The sequence below is a fragment of the Chironomus tepperi genome, unplaced genomic scaffold, assembly GCF_022539635.2.
Source record: "Chironomus tepperi strain 1889 unplaced genomic scaffold, CSIRO-AGI_Ctep_v1 contig_85, whole genome shotgun sequence".
NCBI lineage: Eukaryota > Metazoa > Arthropoda > Insecta > Diptera > Chironomidae > Chironomus > Chironomus tepperi.
In genome coordinates, this window is record NW_027226207.1 from 5,576,962 (window position 1) to 5,600,962 (window position 24,001).

The 24,001-nt window shown below is 33.0% G+C and overlaps 5 protein-coding genes and 1 long non-coding RNA gene across 9 annotated transcripts; 4 read left to right on the forward strand and 2 right to left on the reverse strand.

Moving 5' to 3' along the window:
• Positions 1–413: 413 nt before the first annotated feature.
• eIF3a (eukaryotic translation initiation factor 3 subunit a) lies at positions 414–5,004 on the reverse strand. 2 transcript variants are annotated; one of them, XM_070634269.1, is made up of 4 exons: positions 4,846–5,004; positions 4,491–4,687; positions 1,213–4,428; positions 414–1,103 (listed from the first exon to the last, which is right to left on the reverse strand). In XM_070634269.1, exons 1-3 carry the CDS (start codon positions 4,892–4,894, stop codon positions 1,249–1,251), a joined length of 3,426 nt encoding a protein of 1,141 aa, XP_070490370.1. In that variant the 5' UTR covers positions 4,895–5,004; the 3' UTR covers positions 414–1,103; positions 1,213–1,248. The 2 variants fall into 2 exon arrangements, with proteins under 2 accessions (XP_070490370.1, XP_070490369.1); XM_070634268.1 differs by having other exon boundaries at positions 414–4,428.
• Positions 5,005–5,493: 489 nt separating this feature from the next.
• On the forward strand, positions 5,494–8,132 carry srl (spargel). 2 transcript variants are annotated; one of them, XM_070634298.1, is made up of 4 exons: positions 5,494–6,000; positions 6,173–7,497; positions 7,566–7,683; positions 7,741–8,132. In XM_070634298.1, exons 2-4 carry the CDS (start codon positions 6,207–6,209, stop codon positions 8,024–8,026), a joined length of 1,695 nt encoding a protein of 564 aa, XP_070490399.1. In that variant the 5' UTR covers positions 5,494–6,000; positions 6,173–6,206; the 3' UTR covers positions 8,027–8,132. The 2 variants fall into 2 exon arrangements, with proteins under 2 accessions (XP_070490399.1, XP_070490398.1); XM_070634297.1 differs by having other exon boundaries at positions 5,496–6,000; positions 7,563–7,683.
• Positions 8,133–8,197: 65 nt separating this feature from the next.
• Positions 8,198–12,316, forward strand: Elp1 (elongator complex protein 1). Its single transcript, XM_070634657.1, is given in 5 exon segments — positions 8,198–8,529; positions 8,589–8,662; positions 8,722–9,702; positions 9,705–11,871; positions 12,002–12,316. Coding segments are annotated over 5 exon segments (3,744 nt in total). The 5' UTR covers positions 8,198–8,253; the 3' UTR covers positions 12,248–12,316.
• A 26-nt stretch (positions 12,317–12,342) lies between these two features.
• On the reverse strand, positions 12,343–13,060 carry LOC139086255 (uncharacterized). The gene is made up of 3 exons (XR_011543992.1): positions 12,978–13,060; positions 12,589–12,921; positions 12,343–12,531 (listed from the first exon to the last, which is right to left on the reverse strand). It is a non-coding gene; the product is annotated as an uncharacterized lncRNA (long non-coding RNA).
• A 526-nt stretch (positions 13,061–13,586) lies between these two features.
• AP-2alpha (adaptor protein complex 2, subunit alpha) lies at positions 13,587–19,972 on the forward strand. 2 transcript variants are annotated; one of them, XM_070634374.1, is made up of 9 exons: positions 13,587–13,723; positions 14,460–14,702; positions 14,890–15,101; positions 15,212–16,890; positions 16,948–17,103; positions 17,158–17,441; positions 17,749–17,893; positions 17,963–18,170; positions 18,248–19,972. In XM_070634374.1, exons 2-9 carry the CDS (start codon positions 14,639–14,641, stop codon positions 18,323–18,325), a joined length of 2,826 nt encoding a protein of 941 aa, XP_070490475.1. In that variant the 5' UTR covers positions 13,587–13,723; positions 14,460–14,638; the 3' UTR covers positions 18,326–19,972. The 2 variants fall into 2 exon arrangements, with proteins under 2 accessions (XP_070490475.1, XP_070490476.1); XM_070634375.1 differs by having other exon boundaries at positions 17,173–17,441; positions 17,963–18,167.
• A 127-nt stretch (positions 19,973–20,099) lies between these two features.
• Nup133 (nuclear pore complex protein Nup133) lies at positions 20,100–23,944 on the forward strand. The gene is made up of 4 exons (XM_070634364.1): positions 20,100–20,260; positions 20,325–21,301; positions 21,357–23,236; positions 23,379–23,944. Exons 1-4 carry the CDS (start codon positions 20,148–20,150, stop codon positions 23,916–23,918), a joined length of 3,510 nt encoding a protein of 1,169 aa, XP_070490465.1. The 5' UTR covers positions 20,100–20,147; the 3' UTR covers positions 23,919–23,944.
• The last annotated feature ends 57 nt before the right edge of the window (positions 23,945–24,001 follow it).

The following is a 24,001-nucleotide window of genomic DNA, read 5'->3' on the forward strand; positions in this document are numbered from 1 at the left end:
TGGTTTTGATTTTTTGTTTTAAATTTGTAATGCTTTGATCGAAAATTTCTGATGTTTTGAAGCTCTTAGATATAATTAGGAATGTTGATGTTTGTTCATGAATTTGCATGGTTTCGGATAATCTGAAATATAATTTATAAGGATTTGAAGCACTGAAAGATTAAAAATCATTATTTAGACAATTAAGCATGAAAGAAACCAAGAAAATCAATTTCAAAAAAAGATCGCACTTCCCCTGACAATATCTGACAAAAAAATGTATGTACTATAAATTTGCATACTCGAATAAAAATTATCTCATTCACCAATTCCAGTTCCAGAGCTTTAACTGCACTAAATAAAAAAGTAAAATCTGTTATTGTCATATAAGCCATTTAAATATGTAACATAGACTAAGGCATGCAAAATTCACATTTTTTTAGGGATTATGCAAAGAGTTTCATTTATTTCTGTATGTTAGCAATTCTTTCAGATACATTACAAAAAGGATGCTATAAATTAAGCTAATAAACATCCTGAACAGTATTTATTTTTATTTTTAATTTAATTTATTCTTTATTTTGTCAACAGAAAACGATAGATAGGTAGGCGCAGTCATGTAAGAAACAGAACCCACAAAAAAAATTAAAAAATAATTATTCATAGTCTGTAACATAATTGCATTACCTAATATAATCTACTAAAGTGTTTACGAATTGAATTATATATTTTTATCGAATATTAATTTTCGCCATATATGTACGAATGCTATTTCTTTCTTTCTTTTCCATTATTACATAATTGTGTTATTTTTAATAAAGAGCCAAGAAGGCAGCTCAATAGTGGCATGTGATTATTATAAAATTGATTGTTGGCTAATTTTTTTTTTTCCATTAATTGCAATTGTTTTTTTCGGAAGAGACTTTCTTGGCTGCGGCTGCATTGCCCAAGTGCTACTTCCCACCCACAAAAACAATCAATGTCACTTTCAGTTTTAAAGTTTTAAAATCTTTGTTGAAAAAAGGTTGACCTATAATTAACTATTTTTTACCTTAAAATCATCAATAATCATCATGTGAAATAATTTTGGAACTTAAAAAAAAGACCACGACGAAATGTTATGCCTATATAAAAACAAACAATAAAATTATCAATTTTGATTCACGAAAATCAAAAAGCGCAGTTTGAGGAACTGATAATGCGCTGATAGCTTTAAAGATCCAAATATATTACCTTAATTAAAAAATCAAAAAGTTCAGATTTGCAAATTTAATTTCCACTTCTCCAAGATGTTGAATCATCTTTTGGCTTATTATCTTGTCTACTATCATTTTTCTTGAATCCACCACGGTCACCACCTCGTCTATTATCTCTATCTCCTCCACGACGATCATCTCTGTCTCCACCACGTCTGTCGTCTCTATCTCCACCACGACGGAAATCTGAACGACCTTGATCTCTTTCACCTCTATCTCTACGATCATCATTTCCTCTTTCACCTCGATCACTTCGTTCATTTCTGTCTCCACGTTCAGGTCTGTCCTTGTTGTCACGTTCACCTCTTGCTTCACCAACTGTACGCCAAGTTCCACCACCTGAATTATCTTTGTTATCACGTGAATCACGTCCAGATGAACGCCAACCAGAATCTCCTGAATTATCTTTATTATCGCGTGTATCACGTCCAGATGTTCTCCAGCCAGAATCTCCAGTTGTTCGCCAATTACCACCATCTCCTCCTCGTCTATCGTCACGTCTATCATCTCTCCTGTCATCTCCACCTCTTCTTTCTTCTCGTCTGTCATCTCTTCTATTTTCATCTCTTGGCTTTTGTTCATCGCGATCTTGTCTGGGTCTCCATTTGCCTGAATCTTGAACAGTTGATTCACCTTCATTGACTGTTCGTGAACGCCAGATATTATCTTTTGGTGCTTGATCCTTTGGAGCATCACGTGTATCTCTGGTTGGTTCTCTTGTTTCGCGTGGTTCTCTTGTATCTCTAGTTTCACGAGCTTCGCCTGCTGCTCTCCATGGACCTGCTTTTGGTGCTTCACGTTCTGGTCTATCGCGATTGGTGTCACGATCTTGTTCTTTACGAGCTTTTGCCTTTTCTTCCATTTCCAAATCACGTTGTCGTTGAATTTCACTTTGTCTCTTTAATTTCTCTTCAAGTTCAGCACGTTCCTTGTCACGCTTCTCACGTTCAATCTTCATTCTTTCTTCCTCTTCACGACGAATTTCGTCTAATTTCCGTTGCTTCTCAGCTTCTTTTTCGGCAAGCCATTTATCACGTCTTTCCTTGCGTCTTTCAACAACACGCTGTGCTAATCGCTTCTTCTTTTCAACCTCTAACATTTCGTTGAATTTAGCAAGTTTTTCTACATGCAATGTCTTACGTTCTGCCTTTAATTGATCCATGTATGCATCACGATCGGCATGCATTCTCTTTAATCGTTCTTGTTGCTGTAATGCATTCTTTCTTTCAGCAATTGCATTTTCAATGCGTGTTTTCTCTTGATTATCCCAGAATACTTCTTCCTTGATTGCCATTTCTTTCAAATATTCCTTAATTAATGGAACTTCCTCGACACGTTTAGCACGTTCAAAGTAATCAATCTTCTTTTCTTGTGACTTAAGACGTGATTGTAATTCTTTACGTTCACGAATGAGTGCATTTTGTTCTTCCTTGGCAATTTCATCTGGATCAACTGATGTTCCTTTCTCTTCGATAATTTTCAAAAGCTTTTGACCATGAGTAGTTTGAGAGATTTGTTGCATTTTCTCCATCATTGTGCGACTCTTGATTTGTTTCATCTCATTTTCTTGACGTTTACGTTCACGTTCTTCCGCTTCTTGTTCCATGCGTTTCTGTTCTGCTAATTTATGCTGTCTTTGAATTTCTTCTTGACGACGATATTCTTCTTCCTCCTTCTCTGTATTCATTCTTTCAATAAATTCTTTACGATCTTCAATAATTTGTTGACGAATGAGAATATTTTGATGTTCACGTTCCTTATTTTCATGATAGAAGGCAACGAGTTGAGCTTTTTGTGCTTCACGTTCAGCTTTGTTGATACTTGGATTAATTGCAGCCATAGCACGATGAAGTACTACAGACATGCTAACTAATTGTTGACGAACTTGTTCGGACGGCATTGATTGAAGTGTTGGACCATCGGCATGATCTTCACGTTGACTCTCGCTTAAGTCAGTTCCAAAAAGAACCATACTTTGTTTATGGTCAATAGTTATTTGCATGTCATTATGCCTGACACAATCGACCAAAATTCGCTCAAGCCTAAACTTGTCGGCAAATTTAGCCAATTCGAGGAAACGAATAAATTCAATTGTTTGATATACTTGCGAAACTTGACGTACTAAACGAACTAATGTTACGTCTTGGAGAGCATCCGTATATTGTAAGAAGAATCCGCTTTGTTCTTGCTTAATGAAATCGATGACATTTTGAACATTAGAACAAAGTTTCAATGGATTATATTCAACTTCCAACCATCTATAAAGATTTTGGAATTCAGGCAATGCCAATTGGAATACATTTGTTCTTAAGATGTCCTTTAAGAGAGATGCACGTGATGGCGGTGATGTTAATCCTAACAAAACAGCTAAACGTTGTGCCTTTTCTAAAGGACTCTTGTCAGTTTCGATGAATCTATCATATTCGGGATGTGCTGATGGAAGTGGAATAGCTAATGTTGCAACAAGAACATGTGAAGCCATTCGTTGCAATTCTTCTGGTGTAATTGTCTTTTTCAATTCACGAGATAATTGGAATAAACGAAGTAATGCTGCAGCATGAAACAGTCGATTTTCAGCCTTCCAAAATACCATAGCTAATTTTTGATAATAATTGGCCATCGTCTTAGGTTGTGGAGTCTTCTTTGACAAAGTCATTAAGCCATGAATATCTTCAATAGCTTTATAGGCTTCTTGCCACAATTCCATTTGAATTGCACTATCGAGTTGGTATAGACGAGTGTCTAAATTCAATTGTTGAGTTTCTGGCTTTTGAATGCTGACTTGTGTACTCGGTGCTGTTGGTTTTCCGATATCATCAAGATGCTTACGAAGCTTTTCACTCAACTTTCTGAATTCCATTTTACGATTATAATTCAAACAGAATTGGAAAGCCTTTCTTGCAATATCATGATAAAGAATTTCACAGTGAGTGTTTACACGAAGAAGTTCCAAACATTGACAATAACTTTCCCATAAGAATTTAACCCATGGCAAGAGAATTGTTCGATCTGAACGATCTTGAGCATCTTCTCCACAAACTGCTGATAATAAAATACTTTCTGGAGTTGCCAAATTGTCCAGATCATCAATATCTAAAACAGCTTGACTTGACTTCTTTCTTGCTGTTTCACATCGTTCCTCGGCCAATGTTAAGTAATATCTAATTACTTTTTCCAAAGAACCGACGTTTACCTGTGAGGATGTAAAAAATCAATAAGTTTCTGGATGTTTGTTTACGAATAAATTTGACATACTAATTGAAACATATTTCGGTATTGGAATAAGCCTTCTTTTGCGATGTGACTTTTCTTGAGCTCGACACAAAGTTCCAAATATTTCATCATAATTGGTTCCATTACAGATTCTGACCAAGTATAACTAAATTTCTTGTTACGGAAAACTTCCTGCAAAGTGTCGAGAGCTCGAGCTTCCTTTCCGACTTCGATGAATTCTGTAAACAAAATTATAATTAATATCATTCATGATGGGCTGTAATTCACTACTTTTGTGTCATAAATTGGGATATATTTGTTTATTTAAAATTAATGAAAATTTCACAGGGTTATAAGAAGAAGACATGACATGTGGCAATGGAAAAATTTAACTTACCAAATGCCCTTTTTAGGGCATTTTCTGGACGCTGTATATATCTAGCCATGTTTACTGATTCCTTGTGTACTGATTTGTGTTGTATTTAAACCTTGAAATGTCGTATTTCACTGTAAATTATTAAATTTTACTTTCGCTAAAAGTTTTTAATCGCACGAAGCGACGCGAAAATAAGATAAGATGCAAAAATGTCCGTGCGAAAATTACCACAATTTTCTTTTTGAAATTTTGGCTTAGATAACTTGATTTATAGTTTCTTAATTAATTTTATCAACTTAAGCAGGCTTTTAAAGTGGTTTTAAGTGATTGATACAGATAATTAAAGGAGAAAGTAATCCGGTACAATGTGGTACAAATGACGCGGATTAGTTAGAGCAGGTAAATATAAATTTGAGCATCAGGTAACAAAACGCATTTTCTAGAAGTAGCAATTATGTTCAAATATCAATGAATAGAAGGTGAAATCCAAAGTATAACAAGCTCAAATTGATCACCTGATGAAAAATGGAGAAATTGTCATGTAGACCAGTTTGACTTTGTTGTAACGTTTATTTGAAATTCAAATTTTATTTTAAAATTTCATAGTTGGAAACCCTTTTGAAAGCCTTTGAAACCCCTTTGAATATGTCAGTCTCTTATTGAACTTTGACTAGTAACCATCGGTTGTCACAGAAATTTTATTATTAAAAGCACTATAAGTACAAAAAGACAGACAAGGAAGTAAACAAAACATGTGAAGGACATACCTAAAAATTGTGCTATATATATATTTACATGTGCGACCTGAAAGTGTGAATATTTCGTTAAAGAACCATCAAAAAAAGTTGATTAATAGTACTTTGTGGAAATTTAAACAGTATATTAAGGACTAAAGTGAATACAGTGCATGTTATACAGTAATTATTAAGAGAATTATAAAAGTTTATATTTTTGAGAAATTCTGTCTAATTTTTGTGTAAGGGAAGTAAAGTAGAAAATGTGTTGTCGACAAAAAAGAAGAGTATCATAATTTAGAGTAATATTAAGTACATTAAAAGTGCTACATGTGATAAACTAGAAGAATTCAATTGTTTAGATAGTCGTGTGAACAGGACACGACAAGATAGCATAATAATTATTAAGGAAAAGTGGAAATCGGAAGGATTTTACAAGAAGGTGAGTAAAGTATACATATTTTCAGTTGAAGAATAAGAAGACTAGAAAGGCATAATCCTAACCAAGCATATGTTCTTTGTTTAACTAACTAGTCAATCGACAATGTGTTAACATTAAACCATGCTTTCTGTTCAATTACTAATATTAAGTCTTTCTCATGTTTATGTTTAAGGTTATAAAGGAAGAAACGTGTATTAATAGAAATCATGCAGGAAGATTATTCAGACTATTCGGATTTTGAGATCATTGCATTAGATCCAAACGTGAATTATATGACATCCGACGATGATGATGATGAGTCGGAAATGGAGTATGAAGACACTGTTGTATGGAACAATGATAACAACAAAACATTTACAGGAGATAAGACAAATGATTTTGAAACTGAATTAAGTGATCAGAGAGTTGAAGATGAAACAATGTGTATTGAAAATAATCAGGAAGAAGAGTTATTAGCTGTTGTGAAAGATGTTACAAATGTTACCATAGAGGAAGAACCAATGCAATTAGTTGAAAATGTTTGTGCAAATGAAAAACCTCGAAAGAAACTCAATTTAGCTGAATATAAAATTCGTCGTGCCAATAATCCACAATCACCAGTTGAGAAGTTTGATAAAAATGTTGTACTTGAATTGTGTGAAATTATTCCCGACACATTACCTATATTAGAATTGCCAACAGATCCAAGAAGTATAAAGAATTTGTTAGAAGGTAATTCATCAAAGGATCAAGATGAACAAAATGTAGATGAAATTAGTGAAATTAATTCAAATGTTCAGTCAACACAAACAATAGATCCAACAATCCATCCAGATTATGAAGAAATTGTGTTAGTGTCAATGGAATGTCAAACAGAAATATCAATCTCACCACACGAAATAGACGAAGATTGTGAAAAGAAATCATCAAGTGGATTTTTAACTAATATTGTCAACAGTTTCCAGCATAATAATAATGCTAAAACAATCTTAAATTCAACATCCACACTTCTTTCGAGTATTAACGAAGTTCTCAATGAAAAACGAAGTAATTCATCTAATGAGATGAAGACAAAGAGTGATAGTAATGATCATGGTGAAAATAAAGTTATTATGCATTTGAGAAAGGATAGAATTCGACCATATAGGAATTGTGCTGCAATACAGACAGAAATTTCTCCACTTTTTCCACCACTCATATTGTCACCATCTCTTATATTTAATCGCATCAAAAATTCACGCAACTTTCGCCGGAGATCAACAAGTAGGAGTCGTAGTCGTTCTAGAAGTCGTAGTTTAAGTCCAGAACCTGAATATTATAATAGTAGTCGTCGTAGCAATTACAAATATTCACGATCTGTAAATTCATCATCAATGAATAGCAGTGAAATGGATTCATCCAGTGAAAGTGATACTTCAGCATACAGCTCTTGTCGTTCTTCCGATCATGATTCATTAAAACGTTTTGACAATAGATTTAAGCACGGTTACCAAAGACCAAACAATTACAATTTTCAGGGTAATTTCCAACTATTAATACTTTATGTTCAATGTTATTAGATATCTTATTTTCTATGTACATAGAAGAACGCAAAATCATTTACGTAGGTGGACTTTTCGAAGAAACAACAAAAGACGAATTGCGTAGAAAATTTTTGAAATATGGAACAATAAAGAAAATTTCACTGCACACCAAGGAAGATGGGTAAAATTCCCATAATATGTACATCATTCAATGCTAATGTTTCTATTTCCTTTTTAGTTCCTTAAAATATGGCTTTGTTACTTTCGCGGAAGCTTCTGCGGCCTTTGATGTTTTAGATAGGTTTTCAAATGATCCAGCTATAAGCAGCTTCGATTTACGTTTTGGAGGTCGTAGGAAATTCTGTAGACAAACATATGCTGATTTGGATTCACAGAATCAAGAGAATGAAGTCGAAATATTCAACAACAACACTACTAATAATAGCAGCAAATCAAAAACTAATGAATTAAGTTTTGAAGATCTATTAAACATGACCAAACGGAAGTTGTGCAAAAACAATTAACAGGCATGGATGGAGAATTTTTATTATCTTAATTTTTATTGAATTTTGGGAATTCTCTCGTGTTTTTCTTGGAAAATAAATAACGACAGTTTTTATTTTGAATAAATTTCTGCGTCTTTTTATTAGCATCAATTTTACCTTTTGTTTGTCATTATTTTGTCCGCCTGACAAGTCTCGCACGTTGAGAATATTTTTATTTTAGTAAATTAGTGAAATAATTTAAAATAATGCGAAACCTCAAGCTGGTTTACAAGAAAAGTCATCAGTATGATGACATTAAAGCTCGACTAATGGTACAGCATGTTTTCGAGAACATATCATACGTATATGACGAGAATAATGCAATTCTTAAAATCGATCACGATTCCGGTGTAATTGAAGAATTATGCAAATATGAAGACGTAATAGCACTTGAATATATTCAAATCAATGACTGCTTATGCTTTGCAACAAAATCAGGATATATTGTTCAATATAATTTCAATACAAATCAACATGAAATCGTAAGTCATAATAAACGTGAATTTTTGTAAACAAAGGAATTAATTTAACTTTTTTACAGGAAGGAAGGATAGATGATGGAATCGAGGCAATGTGTTGGAGTCCAGATCAAGAACTGGTTGTTTTCGTCACAAAGTAAGTTAATTAAATAAATTTTATTGGTACCAAACTGACTATAAACATATTTTACATAGGACACAGAACATGATTTTGATGTTTTCGACGTTTGATGTACTGATCGAGTGCTCACTGGATGAGAAAGCTGAAAAAGAATTCATGACAGTTGGTTGGGGTAAAAAAGAAACACAATTTCATGGATCAGTTGGAAAAGATAACAGAAAGAAGCCAGAAATTGAAGTTAAGAATATTGAAGAATTGGATAGAACGATCACATGTTGTTGGAGAGGAGATGGCGAGTATTTTGCTGTAAATTACGTCGGATCTAATGGCAGAATGTTCAAAGTATTCAATAAAGAAGGAAGTATGCAGTATGTATCTGAATTATGTGAGAATTTACAAGTTCCAATTGCTTGGAAGAGTTCTGGATTATGGATTGCAAAGCCTGAAATATTGAAAAATAAGTATGTGATTACACTGTTTGAGAGAAATGGTTTAAAACATTTTGAGTTAGTGTTGCCATTCTCCCAGGATGTTGAGGAAGTGACGAATCTTGCATGGAGCCAAGATTCAGACATTTTATTGATTGAAACTCATCGTAATGGAATCTACACATTATACTTTTATACAATCTGCAACTACCATTGGTACATGAAATACCACATTGAATATTCAGTTCCAATCGTCTATAATTGGAGTCAAAATTATGCTGAACCTAAAAAGCTACACATTTTGGACATTAATGGAAAATATTCAATACTAAAACTCGATTACGTCGTTAATCACAGTAATGGAAGTAGCAATATCGATGAAACTGTTGTAGCTGTACTTGATGGACATAAATTGTTATTGACTAACTTTAAAAGTCAAATGCTTCCACCACCAATGGCTAGCTTACAAGTTTCATTAGACACTCCTGTAAATGCTGTAAATTTCATCCAATCAAGCACTGAATTTGATTCCAACTGCTTTATGACAATCGATCATACTAATGTGGCTACTTTTATCGATGCATCTTTAATGATGCAATTAATGGACGTAAATTCAACTCTGTAGAAAAAGTTAAATCAGTTCAGTTGAACAATATTGAACATATTGTCCATTCCATGTGGATTGATTCCTTCAAATTATTAATCAGCAATGAAAATACAATATTCTTGTACTGTACGGATACTGAAAGTATAGAGGCAGAGATAATGCTTGAAGATTTTATTGGAGGTATTATGAAAATTAATGAGAACCTGTATGCAGCACAATTGATTGATGGTACTTTAATTGGAGTAGAAGTAAATGGAAGTGAATTAAGCATTAGCGACAAAGAGTTCCCAAAGCTTCCAGAACTATGTGAAAAAGTAGTTTCAGTTACTAAAAGTGACGTCATGTTTTATGGCTTAAAAAATCTTAAGAAAAAGCTCTATTTGAATAATAAGGAAATTGCGAATGAAGTTACATCCTTTACAGTAACGAATGACCAAGAGTTCTTAATCTACACAACAATCGGTGAATTAAAGTTTGTGAAAATCAATAAAAATCCAGAGGAAGTGATTGACACCAGAAGAATCGAAAGAGGATCACGTATTGTTACACTTGTTAAGGATAAGTCACAGATCATTTTCCAACTTCCTCGAGGAAATTTAGAGACAATTTCTCCAAGAATTTTGTCATTTAAAATAATCAGGAAGCACTTGGAAGTTCCAAATTACAAATTAGCATTTGATTTGCTTAGAAAGGAACGAATCAACTTGAATCTACTAATTGATATGCAGCCACAGAAATTTCTAAATGAAATGGAAGATTTTGTACTTCAGATAGACAATATAAATTGGCTTAATTTATTCTTAACGGAACTAAAGAATGAAGACGTGACAACGACTATGTACAAATTTTGTGATAGAATTGAAGATGTCACAGACGAAATGTTCACATTTGAGAATAAAATCTACTTCATATGTGAGGAAATGCTGGAAATATTTGAACGTTTAGACCGAAAGAAGTATCTATTGCCGTCAATTACGTGTCATGTTAAAAATGAAAATCTCGAAAAATCTCTACAACTCATTTGGGATTTAAAAAAGGCTGGAGGAAATGACAAGGAAGCAGATGATGCTATAAAATATCTTTTATATTTAATCGATATTAATGTGCTGTATAACATAGCCCTTGGCATGTACGATTATCAGCTTGTCATGTTTGTCGCACAAAAAAGTCAGAAGGATCCAAAAGAATATGTCCCATTCCTACAAGAACTTAAGAATTTCGATCCGTTCTATGCTAAGTACAAGATTGATTGCTATTTGAAAAGGTACACAAAGGCAGTCAGCAATATCGCTTCATTATGTACTGAAAGTCCTGAAAAGTTTGATGAATGTATTGAACTAGTTAAGAAGCACAGTATTTATGAAGCAGCCTTAACAGCCTTTGAAGGATATAAAACTTGTTATCAGAAAATATGCATCCTTTATGGCGATCATCTTCGTGTCAAAGGAAAGTTTCTGGAAGCAATTTTGATGTATGAACGTGGCGGTGACTTTAAGCAAGCTTTGTCAAGTGCAAGAAATATCCTTGACTGGAAAAAGTGCTTAATCCTTGCCAGAAAGTGTAACTTTAATGAGTCAGAAATCAATGATCTTGCTTCAAAATTGACACATTCGCTGATAGATTTAGGAAGATTTAAGGAAGCATGTGAAATAATCCGAAAATTCAATGAAGATCCACAGCTATTAATTGAAACTTTAGTACATGGAAGGTATTACGATGAAGCTTTATTGGAAATATCTTTTATCGGTTCCGACAATCAATTTATTGATGAAATAGTCAGACCTAACATCATTAATCATTTTAATGAGACAATAAAAGCTATTGGAGATGATAAAGCCACTTTCCTATCACAAAAGAGTCGACTGTTAAGCATCAGGCAGGAAAAAATTAGGAAAATTCAAAATCCACAAGAAGATGATGATGATGACACGTTTTCAGACACAACTAGCATAAATTCCCAAAGTTCTCGTAACACAGCAAAAACATTCAGAAGCAGTAAGCAGAAGAGAAAGCACGAAAGAAAACTTATGAATCTAAAGGAAGGAAATAAATTTGAGGACGTAGCTTTGTTGGATTCAATTTGGAAGCTTGTACATAAGATTGTTAATAGTGAAAGTCAGGCCGCAATTAAGGAATTGATTGTTGCTGGAATCGAGTTAAATATGGATGATTATTCTAGGAACTTACAGGTAATCTTCTATGATTTTATATTGAAAACCATACAAATGTTCAATATTTATCGACATTTGAATGGTTTTGAAGTCAACAATTGTAATGTTTCTAAATTTAAAATCTGTAAATCCGTTATTTCTTCCCCAGAAATCCTACAAAGATCTTCTATTGTCACTGAAGCATTCATTAGATGAAATATGGGTTGTTGATATGCTGGCTGCTGGAAAATATCCAGAAACAGAAGAAGACATGGAAATATTCAACGCAAACATGTCAGTGACTAGTAAAATGTCATATGATCTAATCAAACCTGAACAGCGTTATAAGCCTAAAATGAATATTATCGATTTCGAGATGGACATGTTCCGTGAAAGCTCCAGGAAAACTACATAAATTTAAAATGCTTAAGATTCGCATATGCGAGAGAATAATAAAATGTTAATGAATTGTCTATATTCTCAATTTATTGCTGTTCTCATTTTCACGCAGCAACAATTTAGTTACAGAATAATTTTATATCTCGTATAGTTCAAAAGGTGTACATACAATTTGATCGTTTTGTATCTCATTATGCCTGATTGTTCATAAATTTTGATAAACTGAGCTTGTACGAGATTTAAAGAAACTATAGATGTAAAAGACGATGAATGATAGAACAATTCCTGCCAGAGCTCCACCTAGAAGTAAATTCCTTGTTATCAAGCTATTTGGGAATGTCAAGTTTGCATGCTTACCAAAAAACCATGGAACACTTCGATTTGACTCTGGTTTGATGGGGATTCTTTCATCTGGAATGAATGGATGTTTTGTACTAAACGATTCTGTTGTAGTCGGAGGTTTAGATTCTGACGTGGTCACTAAGTCTGCACTCTTTGTGGTATCGATTTCTTCATTTGATGTGGTATCCTCAGTAGTTTCCTTTTCCGGCCTTGCTGTTGTAGTCCGATCATTATAATTTTTTTGATTGACCGTTTCTGTCTTGTTCAAATTAATCTTGATGAAACTTCTTGCAACTTTTGGTAATACCGCAGTTGTCGTTATAGTTTCTGGATCCAAAAATCCCTGACCTATGCAAATAAATTATTTATAGACCATTAAATAAGAATCCTACAATCCAACTTACATGCCGTAATAAATAGAGCATGAATGAAGATAACGAAAATAAAAAGGAACCTCATCCTCTATGTGATTTATTCAAGGAACGCAAATCGACTGAGCGATTTGACGGAAAGTCAATATTACGAAGATTCATAGCATTACATTGCAGATAAGATGATGCAGCTTTATGAAAATCTTTTCGGTTATAAAGTAGACTCTTTACATTCTTTTGTCTAGGATTAATGTCTGTATCGCGGCAAAAAAGATTTTACTCTTTTTACTTACAAACTTCAACCACATATTTAGGTATTATCAGATTGCCATGAAAAAAAAATTATATGCATTAATGAAGGATTTGAAGTTTTGAGGGCAATTGTTATGAGAGATTCGAACTCTTGCAATATTTGCTTTTAAGTGAATAATACACTAACATCCAAACTCAATTTTGACAAAACAGCCTTTTATATTCATGCCTAAATTTACAAATAAACTACATCCAGTCATAAATAAACACTAATTAAACAATCATAGCAACCATAGCGTCTAAGCATGAACTTCAAAAAACACATAAAGTAACTAACGGTTTTCTAAAATTTAAAAATGCGAGTTGAGGCAATCGACAAGATTTTTAGGTCTTGAAGAAAGTGAATTGGTGGGCGAGTGTGAGATATAGAAAAATCGATTTTTTCATCAAAAAATTAAAGGAAAAATTGGAATTGCAGCTTCTATCTCGATTTTTGGACAACAGTTCACGATTACAGATTGGGAAATGTAAGTTTAATAGGAAGATGATGTAGAAAAAGCAGAAATAATTAGTTAAAAGTAAAAGTGACAACTCATGAATTTCCAAAAATACCGAAAAAACAATAAGCACCATTATTTTGTGAAATTTAGCACATAAAGCAAACATTTCCGGTTCGGGATTATAATTAGGTAGTAATTTAGAACCAATAGTGTGCAATTAATGTGTAAAATTCAACATTTTGATTCAGATTACATAAAAAATTGAGTTTTAAAAAAGTTTTTTGTGCAACATCGAAAATGGGAGGATTTCATTTGGAATGAATGAAAAAAATAGCTTTGGAAACGATGTAAAAAAGAGGAAAAAAAAGTTGATAATATTTTAATGCTACGGACGTACAGTGAAATTTTTTTTTGTGCTGATAAAAACATCAACTTTAGCCATTTCCAGTGAATCAAGTATGAATAAGCACAATCTGCAAATAATCATCATTGTCGGGAATATTGTATTACAGAGAATAGAAAAAGAATCGATATTTGTGTTTTAAGTGCATCTTGTCTTGTCCATTGTCGACAAATAGACACAAGAATGGGAATGAAAGAAGAGTTATGATCACAAAAAAACTATACGGAAAGAAAGTGCACATAACAAACATACCTAATTGCAGTGACTAACTTATCTATCCTTTTCTCTCACTCTCTTTCTCATTCTTTTATTTCTTATTTTCTTTTTCATTTTATGTCAATTCTGTTGATATAAAAATAGCGTGTAATCGGGAGTGAGCGAATTCTGTGCTTGTTGTGACTATTTACTCATTCATTTTTAAGTTAAGGGATAAGGTGATTGAAGAACATCTCCTACATATAATAAGGCATAAAACAAGTCAAACAACAAAAAGTTCTATCAACGTTATAAGTACATATTAATAATAGCAAGTAACAATAATGGCACCTGTACGAGGTGATGGAATGCGCGGACTCGCAGTCTTTATATCGGATATAAGAAACTGTAAGTAATAACATATCTCCAGATGTACACACCATATCCAAATTGATCTTAATTAAATTAAATCATATCCGTTCATCACTAACAAATCACAATACAAAAAAGGCCTTCTCTCATTTCCTAATCTTTAATTTCTTTTATTGTTATGATGACGATTTTTTCTATGCTGATGCTGATGATAATAATGCAGGCAAGAGCAAAGAATCTGAAGTAAAGCGTATGAATAAAGAGTTAGCAAATATTCGTAGTAAATTTAAAGGAGATAAGACGTTAGACGGTTATCAGAAAAAGAAATATGTGTGTAAGCTATTATTCATCTTCCTTCTTGGACATGATATTGATTTTGGACATATGGAAGCGGTTAATTTACTTTCATCGAACAAATATTCTGAAAAACAAATCGTAAGTACATTCACATTGCAACTGATAACTTATCTGCCATTCACTTTTTATTGCTGTCTAGGCTGCATTTACATATTGCAATATCCTTAATACTTTTTATGTTTTTGTAGGGTTATCTCTTTATTTCCGTACTCGTAAATACTAATAGCGATCTGATAAAGCTCATCATACAGAGTATCAAGAATGATTTACAATCACGTAATCCGATTCATGTTAATTTGGCACTTCAATGCATTGCCAATATCGGAAGTCAAGACATGGCTGAAGCCTTTGCAAATGAAATTCCAAAATTGCTGGTTTCAGGTGACACGATGGATGTTGTAAAGCAATCAGCCGCTCTATGCTTATTGCGTCTGTTTAGAACATGTCCAGATATAATTCCAGGCGGTGAATGGACAAGCAGAATAATTCATTTGCTCAATGACCATCATATGGGAGTTGTTACTGCCGCGACAAGTCTTATTGATGCATTAGTAAAGAAGAATCCGGATGAATATAAAGGATGTGTTAGTTTGGCAGTATCAAGATTATCGCGTATCTTTACAAGCAGCTATACTGATCTGCAAGATTATACTTATTACTTTGTTCCCGCTCCATGGCTATCTGTAAAGCTATTGAGATTATTACAGAATTATAATCCACCAACAGAAGATCCAGGCGTTCGTGGACGTCTCAATGAGTGTTTAGAGACAATTCTTAATAAAGCTCAAGAGCCGCCGAAGAGTAAAAAAGTTCAGCATTCGAATGCAAAAAATGCAGTGCTGTTTGAAGCGATAAATCTCATTATACACAACGATAGTGAACCAAATTTATTAGTTCGAGCCTGTAATCAATTAGGTCAGTTCTTATCAAATCGTGAGACCAATTTGCGTTACTTGGCGTTGGAATCAATGTGTCATCTTGCACAATCTGAATTCTCTCATGAAGCTGTTAAAAAACACCAAGAAGTTGTTATTTTATCCATGAAAATGGAAAAGGATGTTTCAGTGAGGCAGCAAGCTGTTGATTTACTATATGCTATGTGCGATCGAAGTAATGCCGAAGAGATTGTACAAGAAATGCTCAACTATTTGGAAACGGCAGACTATTCAATAAGAGAAGAAATGGTCCTCAAAGTTGCCATACTTGCTGAAAAGTATGCGACAGACTTTACTTGGTACGTTGACGTAATTTTAAATTTAATTCGTATTGCTGGCGATTATGTATCTGAAGAAGTGTGGTATCGTGTTATTCAAATTGTTATCAATCGAGAGGAAGTTCAAGGATATGCAGCAAAAACAGTATTTGAAGCTCTTCAGGCACCAGCATGTCACGAAAATATGGTCAAAGTGGGCGGTTATATTCTTGGAGAATTTGGTAATCTCATTGCTGGCGATTCACGTTCTGCACCAATGGTGCAATTTAAAATACTTCATTCAAAATATCATTTATGTTCGTCCATGACTAGAGCATTGCTCCTAAGCACCTACATCAAATTCATCAATCTTTTCCCCGAAATTCGTGGTACCATTCAAGACGTTTTCAGACAAGACAGCAATATTCGATCTGCCGACGCAGAACTTCAACAACGCGCCAGTGAATATCTACAATTGTCGATTGTAGCATCAAAAGACGTATTGGCAACAGTTCTTGAAGAAATGCCATCATTCCCTGAACGCGAAAGTTCAATATTAGCGGTACTAAAGAAGAAGAAACCTGGCCGTGTTCCCGAAAATGAAGTCAGAGAATCGAAAAGTCCTGTGCCCAATCACAATAATGCACAGAATCAAAATCATGCAACAACAAACAAGTATGACATTTAAACTTGACAGCTATATCTTATTACATTTAATTGTTATTTTTGTAGGATTTCTTTCAGTAATCACACAAGTGATTTGCTCGGACTCAGCACACCGCCATCGCAACAACAAAACTCACAAAATACACTCATCGATGTTCTAGGAGATATTTACAATAATCAATCTTCATCGTCATCATCAACAGCCGTTAATAATGCAAAGAAGTGAGTTATCTATTATTTTCAGTCAATTCCTGTAATGTCTATTTATGACAATAGTTCTGACGATTCTAGATTCCTGTTCAAAAATAACGGCGTTCTATTTGAGAACGAAATGATTCAAATTGGTGTTAAGAGCGAATTCCGACAAAATCTTGGACGTTTGGGACTATTTTATGGCAATAAGACACAAGTTCCACTAACAAATTTCCAGCCAGTTCTACAATGGCCTGCGGAAGAAGGAAAGAAGCTTAATGTACAAATTAAAGCCGTAGACTCAACTCTCGATGCTGGTGCACAAATTCAACAAATGCTCACAGCTGAGTGCATAGACAGCTATTCTGGTAAGCTTTTATTGAATTTTTAACGGACTTTTTAAATTTAAATATTGAGCTTTTTTAATCCCTGGATTTAATTAAATCCTGTGATTTAAAATTAGTGACGAAACTTTTTCATAACATATGTACATCACGCAATCTTGACAGACAGGCGACAAAACTTTATCATTTAAAAATTCATGAGTACAAGATTGTTACTAATGATTATATGCTCCATAAAAGCTCAATTAAATATAAAGCGATGTCAATTACTTGTTGAAAAATATTACATTAACAATATTAATTAATTTCAATTATCTAATTATATTTGTAGACTCTCCATCACTACAGCTCTCGTTCCGCTACAATGGTACACCACAAAATTTCACCATCAAGCTGCCGTTGACCGTGAATAAGTTCTTCGAACCAACCGAAATGAATGCGGAGTCATTTTTTGCGAGATGGAAGAATTTGGGAGGGTATGAAAATTAGCATGATTTCATTGACCTTTCTATTTACTAATTCTATTGACACATATTATTTTACAGTGAGAAGCAGCGTGCTCAGAAAGTATTTAAGGCACAGATTCCACTCGATTTGCAAGGAGCAAAGAATAAACTTTCAGGTTTCGGTATGCAAATTTTGGAGAGTATTGATCCAAATCCAGACAATCTTGTGTGCGCCGGAATCATTCACACACAATCGCATCAAGTCGGCTGCTTACTTCGATTAGAGCCTAACAAACAAGCACAGGTAGTAGTAATTTTCAAAACATTTTCATGTTTTGACGCATTAATGGACTGATAATAATACTCGATTCTATTTCATTTTAGATGTTCCGATTGACAGTAAGGGCGAGTAAAGAGCAAGTAACTACTGAAATGTGCAATCTGCTTGTTGACCAATTTTAAGGGAAATATTGTGCTTGTATCGCAATGTAAAATGATGTTAAAATATGTCTCTTTTTTTCGAGTAAACTTGAGTAGATTGTAAGTGAACCAGAAAAAAATACGAAAAAAACAATATATGAACTTATAACTGTTTAAAAACAACAAAATTCAACAACAAATTATCCATTTTACGTGAAAAAAATGAAATGAAAAACTTGGCAACCTTTGGACAAAGCTTTTGTATGCTGAAAGCTTTTTTATAAAGCTCAAAAACTTTAAATATTCGGTAATTTAGCCTTTTACTGGTTATTTCTTGTCATATAGTTGATCTGCTTATATATTATGACATCAAGCTTTATAATTAACTATGTTAATGCTGCCAAACCAGACAAAAAGCACACAAGTCTTGATTTTTAATATTTCGTGTACTAAAAGTTTAGTACAGAATTTTCAAATTTATAACGGTTTTTTCTTTATAAAATTTAATTTCAAATTTGGCATTAAAATGACGTGCAACAGCTTTGTCCACAAGTTGCTAAGTAAAAAACTATTAAAAAAGCAAAAACGTACGACAAGAATTGAAGACATTGGCATGAACAATGATTGTTAATAAGAATATTACACAAAAAAAAATAATTAAAATTGAACTAAAACGATTCCAATGAGCGCTGTAAGTTGAGTTATTTGGTTATTCATAGTAAAGAAAAAATGATGAAAAAAAAAATTGTTTCCAATATATTTACGAAAGAAATGAATATAATCTTCTAGAGTTTATAAAAAAATATATAAAAACATAACTTTAACTTTAATGTTCATTGTATAAAACTCTTTATTTTCCCTTTTTTATATAATTATTACTGCTACATTTTTCCTTCTTGGGCTTCATGATAGACACACACGTATATATTATTGTACATTTTTTTTTAATTATTTCCAGTTAATTTTTTTACATAATATATATTATATATATTTTTTTTTGGTGAAGATCAGTATTGACCACGAAGAAACTTATTTTGTTATGAGAAAAAAAAATTAAAAATTCCTTTATTTTGTTAGACAAATATTGGCTGTATCTTCAGAACATTTCTCAGTTTCGAGCATTTAAAAAAAAAGTTTAATTATATTAATCGAAAGACACTTGAAAGTTGAGAAGTTTTTTGTCCCCAAAAAAAGAAGAATATCCCGAAGATCCAAGAAAAATTCGCTTTCAAAAAAAACTTAAACACACAATAAATGAAAATAATCATTAATATTAAATAAAGTAAACCAAGGCTTTATATGAATTCATCGTCATTATCTAAAAAAGGAAAAATCTTTAAAGGCTAAAAATATTCAAAAGTTGATCTGATTTTAATCTAATATGATTTTTAATTTCACAAATTTAAAGGCGAAACGCACTGTTCTTTATGAATTCAATGCTATTTAGCGATCATACTTTTACTCTCATAAGATGATAAATTTATAATAATTATTTTTTTCCGAATATTGATAGATACAAAAAAGAAAACGGAAAGAACAGTGCTGATTAAAATGTTATGAATGATTAATAAAAATTTATTATTGATATACTATATCAAATAGTGGCAAGAGATCATACTATCTATTAAACAATTTCATGTAAGAAATAAAAATCAAGAGTAATAAAAAGAATGAAAATACATAAACATACCCTTCAATTCTTTAATTCATACTTTCAGGAACTTAATTTCACATTTTCTTGTAACGTACAGAAAATATTCAAAATCCAGAAAAAATTAACCGTCAAAAAATATTTGAAAATCAGCCGGTCAAAAAAATTAGCAAGCATTCTGAAACAGTCAAATTAATTAAAATTCAATAAAATATGGACAAATCTCTATTAAACACATCAACAACGGCTATGAACAGAAGTTTCTCACTGCAGGCAACGCCTAAATCAAAGAATCGTAGATCAATCTTTCCGTCAGCGCGAAAAAAGTAATTTCAACGTTTTGCAATTTGATTTTTGTTTATTTTCTAACAAAATGTTTTTTCTCTTTAGTGTTAGCATTTCAGGAAGATCCAATGCCTCGACAGTACAGATCATCGCTAGATCAGAATATAATATCGTTGAAATATATGGAAATGCACTTCCAATTAAAATTACAGAACTTTTAACCTTTAGTGAGAGAAGTTCCACTGTATCTATAGCATATTCAAATAACGGATGGGCTTGGGCTGTTTGTGGAAGGAAGCTACTTATTTGGCAGTATCGTGGATCTCAAAGATCAGAAATTGATTCTGCAAAGTCTGCCAAAAATCCAAGAAATGTTGCAAGTCAATGTCGTGAATTAACGTTACCTCACTGCGATATTGGACATAAAGCGAGACTTATTAACGTATTTGTACAAGAAGGTAGTCAAACTGCATCATGTTTAGCTGTATCGACAACAGGAGATGTGAGATTTTGGCCATCAATTGCTCATGACGGATCTTCGATAGACGAGAATGGCATTTTGGAAGGGCAGGAATTTGCACAATTAACAGGACTATCACCTCAAGGATATCTCTTAGTGACAACAACATGTAATCTTGTCCTTTTACAAATTCAAGTTCAAAGTGGACGACAAAGAATTGTTCATCGTACTATTAGGCCGCCTTCAAGCTTCTTTGGAGGAATTGGAAAGAAATTTGCCAGCATTATTATTGGAATGAGTCAACCAGACAGTGAAAACAAGCTCATTAAGATTACTTATGAATCTATGAATTCACTTGAATATCACGTCAATGTTCTTTCTGAACATTCTCTACAAAGATGGCTATTCTCACCAAACAGCAATGAAATGTTCATTTTTGAGGAACAAGAAATTTTCAAAAAGATTAGAGATCACTTCCGTTCCAAGATGTGGCCTAATCGGAACAATATTAATGAGCCTATTGATATGTGGCTGTTGGATATGCAAACAATTGATCGTGGAGTCATGATTTTAGCAGCAGGAGCAAGTCTTTCGTTATCTCCTCAAGTTTTCCTTGTTTTAAGTAAGTATACTCATAATTTGATTACTTGACATATGTTTTAATGAATAATTTACAGTTACAGTGATTGCTGAAGCTGATGGCTTCCAAATTAAGGATCTTCAGCTTGTTCGTCACAAAATCTTCTACAATCATCAGCAACAGAATCATTTTATGAAGTTCAAATTCATTATTTGCCGTGGAATGGCTTACATCTACAGTGATCGAGTGATACTTCCAGTTATCATCCAGAATAATTCACCTTTACAGCCACCAACTGATGATATTGAAAAGATTGAGTTCCATATTCAGGAAGACAGACTTTTACATGCAGAAAATATTGGAAACTTGCCTCTGTTCTTCTCGAGAATTCATGGAATTGTCTGTGTCACTCCATCAGATTTTGAGCCTGAGTTCTTCAATAATAGCATGAATGTATCAGCAGCAAATTTATCAGCTATTGGTACTCAAAATGATACTTTATTCAGTCCACCATTGAATGTCCAAGAACCTGGAAATATTTTATCACCAAACACAACAAATGCTGGAAATCTCTCAATGTATGCATTAGATCCAGAAGAGATTCGTGAAAATAATCGAGATATAGTGAGTCAATTAAAAGCAGCATTCATCTATCATTTGAAAAGAAACAGTTCCATGTGTCACCAAATAATCAATGAATTGTTCGGTAAAAGTGATGGAAAGAATGTGGACAGTGAATTGGACAAAACTGTTCTGAATATTGCTAGAGACTTAGCTGAAGACTTGCCAGCATCAGATCCACGATGGGAACGTGAAATTATGAATCGTAGTGCATCAATTGCTCTTGGAAGCTCAACATCTATGCAAATCATCCAGCAATTAAGAGAAAAGAACTTCTGCATGATCAAATTCACAGAATTTTTACATGGTGTCGGATTATGGACGAAATTAATGGCAATTACTGAAAAAGGAAATGTCAAAAGTACTGCATGCTTATTATCTGATATTAATGAGAAAATTGTCACATCAATTGCTGTCAAATGTCTTCATTCAGCACATTCAAGGATTATTGATGAAGCTATTGAGCTGATTATTGGAGAAAATAATCTAATGGTTACCGGAAGTCTAACAAATCAAGATGTATTCTACACAAAAATTTCATCAATTCAAGAAATCTTCAGGAAGTTTGCCATAATTGTCGACAATCTCGTACAACAGGAAGCTCAAAATTATCAAGTCCAAAACACAATCATTGAAGTCAATACGATAATTCTACAAGTTTTAACAGAAATATCCAAGTTCCGTGAACAAAATAGTGGACTTTATAAGCCATTCATGACAGAAACAATAAGTTTCGAGTATCTGCCATGGACAGCAGCTAGTGATGAAAGTGGATTGAGGGATACGCTTTTACAAATGATTGAATTGACTTTGCAGCATGGAATAAGATTGAACGGTGAAGGAGAATATAAATTTAAGCATTATCAGCAAATGACTGAACTGATCGATTTTGTGCTTGATGGCAGGAGGAATTATTTGACCAGCATAAGGAATAATCAGGAGAAATTGAATGTTCTACATCATCAATATGAATCACAAAGATTTGATCTAATTTATCCATTAGTCGAGGATGAGCAGTTTGAACTTGCTGCAAAATTAGCCGAAAAGTATCTTGACTTCCAAATACTCGTCATCATTTGCGACAAAACTGAGAACCAAAGTCGATTGGATGAGTACATTGAGCGCTTTAAAGACCAGAACTTCTCTCAATTTGCTATTAGCTGGCACATGAAACAGAACAAGCAAGGGGACTTATTTGAGAGATTCAGAAATAATCAGGGAGATTTGGCCAAATTCCTTCACAATCATCCATCACTTGCCTGGATACAATTAATGTTTAATGGAGAGTTAGGAAAGGCATCATCAGTTCTTATGGATTTAGCAAAGAATGAAATTGAACTTGTGGCTCGTAAGAAGGTGAGAATCGATTCTGTTTAAGTTCGTTATTTTGACATTTTCAAATTTTTTGAAAACCACAAAATTCAAATTTTTGAAATCCGTTAAATTTTAAATTTCTAGAAACCGTTAAATTAATAATTATTTTTAAAAATAATTTCAGATAATGTTGTCATTGGCAAAGTTGTCAGCATTTGGAGCAGAAGCGGACATGACCCAGCAGATTGAAACGATTAACAGAGAATTGCATTTAATTGAACATCAGAGTCAAATTGAGCCAGAAATTTTAGCAGGACTTGGTTTCGACATGAATAACGTGAGAGTCTTACAGCCAGAGGAAATGATTGAATTATACATCTCGCCAGAATACAGATCATCCACAGAAGTTGAATTCCGAAAAGCACTTGAGTTGTTGAGTTATGTCGAAGACAATATTGATTACAGGAACAAAATCTGGTACGCGGCCATTAAAAAAGATAACTGGCTTAAAATTGATATGGATTCTCCAATTGAGAAGATAAGTGAAACAATCTTTTATAAGTTAGTTGAATTATGTTATATCCTTGATACTGATTTGGAAACATTTGTTCCACCTATTGATGTTTTTCTCACTGCTGAAGAACTTTCTGAGGATTTGTCTAATGAGAAATTTGTTTATTTGATTAAATTAGCTTATGAGTATATCCTTGAAACATTTAAATAGACTTAAGTTATGAAATAATGAGTTATTACTTACGAAATTATTAATAAAAACTATTTTCTAAATGTAAACAAACTGCATATTTC

Bases quoted from the DNA above. Each gene is read 5' to 3' on its own strand.
- eIF3a (XM_070634269.1), bottom strand. From the start codon at position 4,894: ATGGCTAGATATATACAGCGTCCAGAAAATGCCCTAAAAAGGGCATTT. The intron at 4,688-4,845 runs GTAAGTTAAATT...TTTTGTTTACAG, and splicing joins TGCCCTAAAAAGGGCATTTG to AATTCATCGAAGTCGGAAAG. The intron at 4,429-4,490 runs GTATGTCAAATT...ACATCCTCACAG, and splicing joins ACCGAAATATGTTTCAATTA to GTAAACGTCGGTTCTTTGGA.
- srl (XM_070634297.1), top strand. From the start codon at position 6,207: ATGCAGGAAGATTATTCAGACTATTCGGATTTTGAGATCATTGCATTA. The intron at 7,498-7,562 runs GTAATTTCCAAC...CTATGTACATAG, and splicing joins AAACAATTACAATTTTCAGG to AAGAACGCAAAATCATTTAC. The intron at 7,684-7,740 runs GTAAAATTCCCA...TTTCCTTTTTAG, and splicing joins CTGCACACCAAGGAAGATGG to TTCCTTAAAATATGGCTTTG.
- AP-2alpha (XM_070634374.1), top strand. From the start codon at position 14,639: ATGGCACCTGTACGAGGTGATGGAATGCGCGGACTCGCAGTCTTTATA. The intron at 15,102-15,211 runs GTAAGTACATTC...ATGTTTTTGTAG, and splicing joins AATATTCTGAAAAACAAATC to GGTTATCTCTTTATTTCCGT. The intron at 17,442-17,748 runs GTAAGCTTTTAT...TTATATTTGTAG, and splicing joins GTGCATAGACAGCTATTCTG to ACTCTCCATCACTACAGCTC.
- Nup133 (XM_070634364.1), top strand. From the start codon at position 20,148: ATGGACAAATCTCTATTAAACACATCAACAACGGCTATGAACAGAAGT. The intron at 20,261-20,324 runs GTAATTTCAACG...TTTTCTCTTTAG, and splicing joins TTTCCGTCAGCGCGAAAAAA to TGTTAGCATTTCAGGAAGAT. The intron at 23,237-23,378 runs GTGAGAATCGAT...AAATAATTTCAG, and splicing joins AACTTGTGGCTCGTAAGAAG to ATAATGTTGTCATTGGCAAA.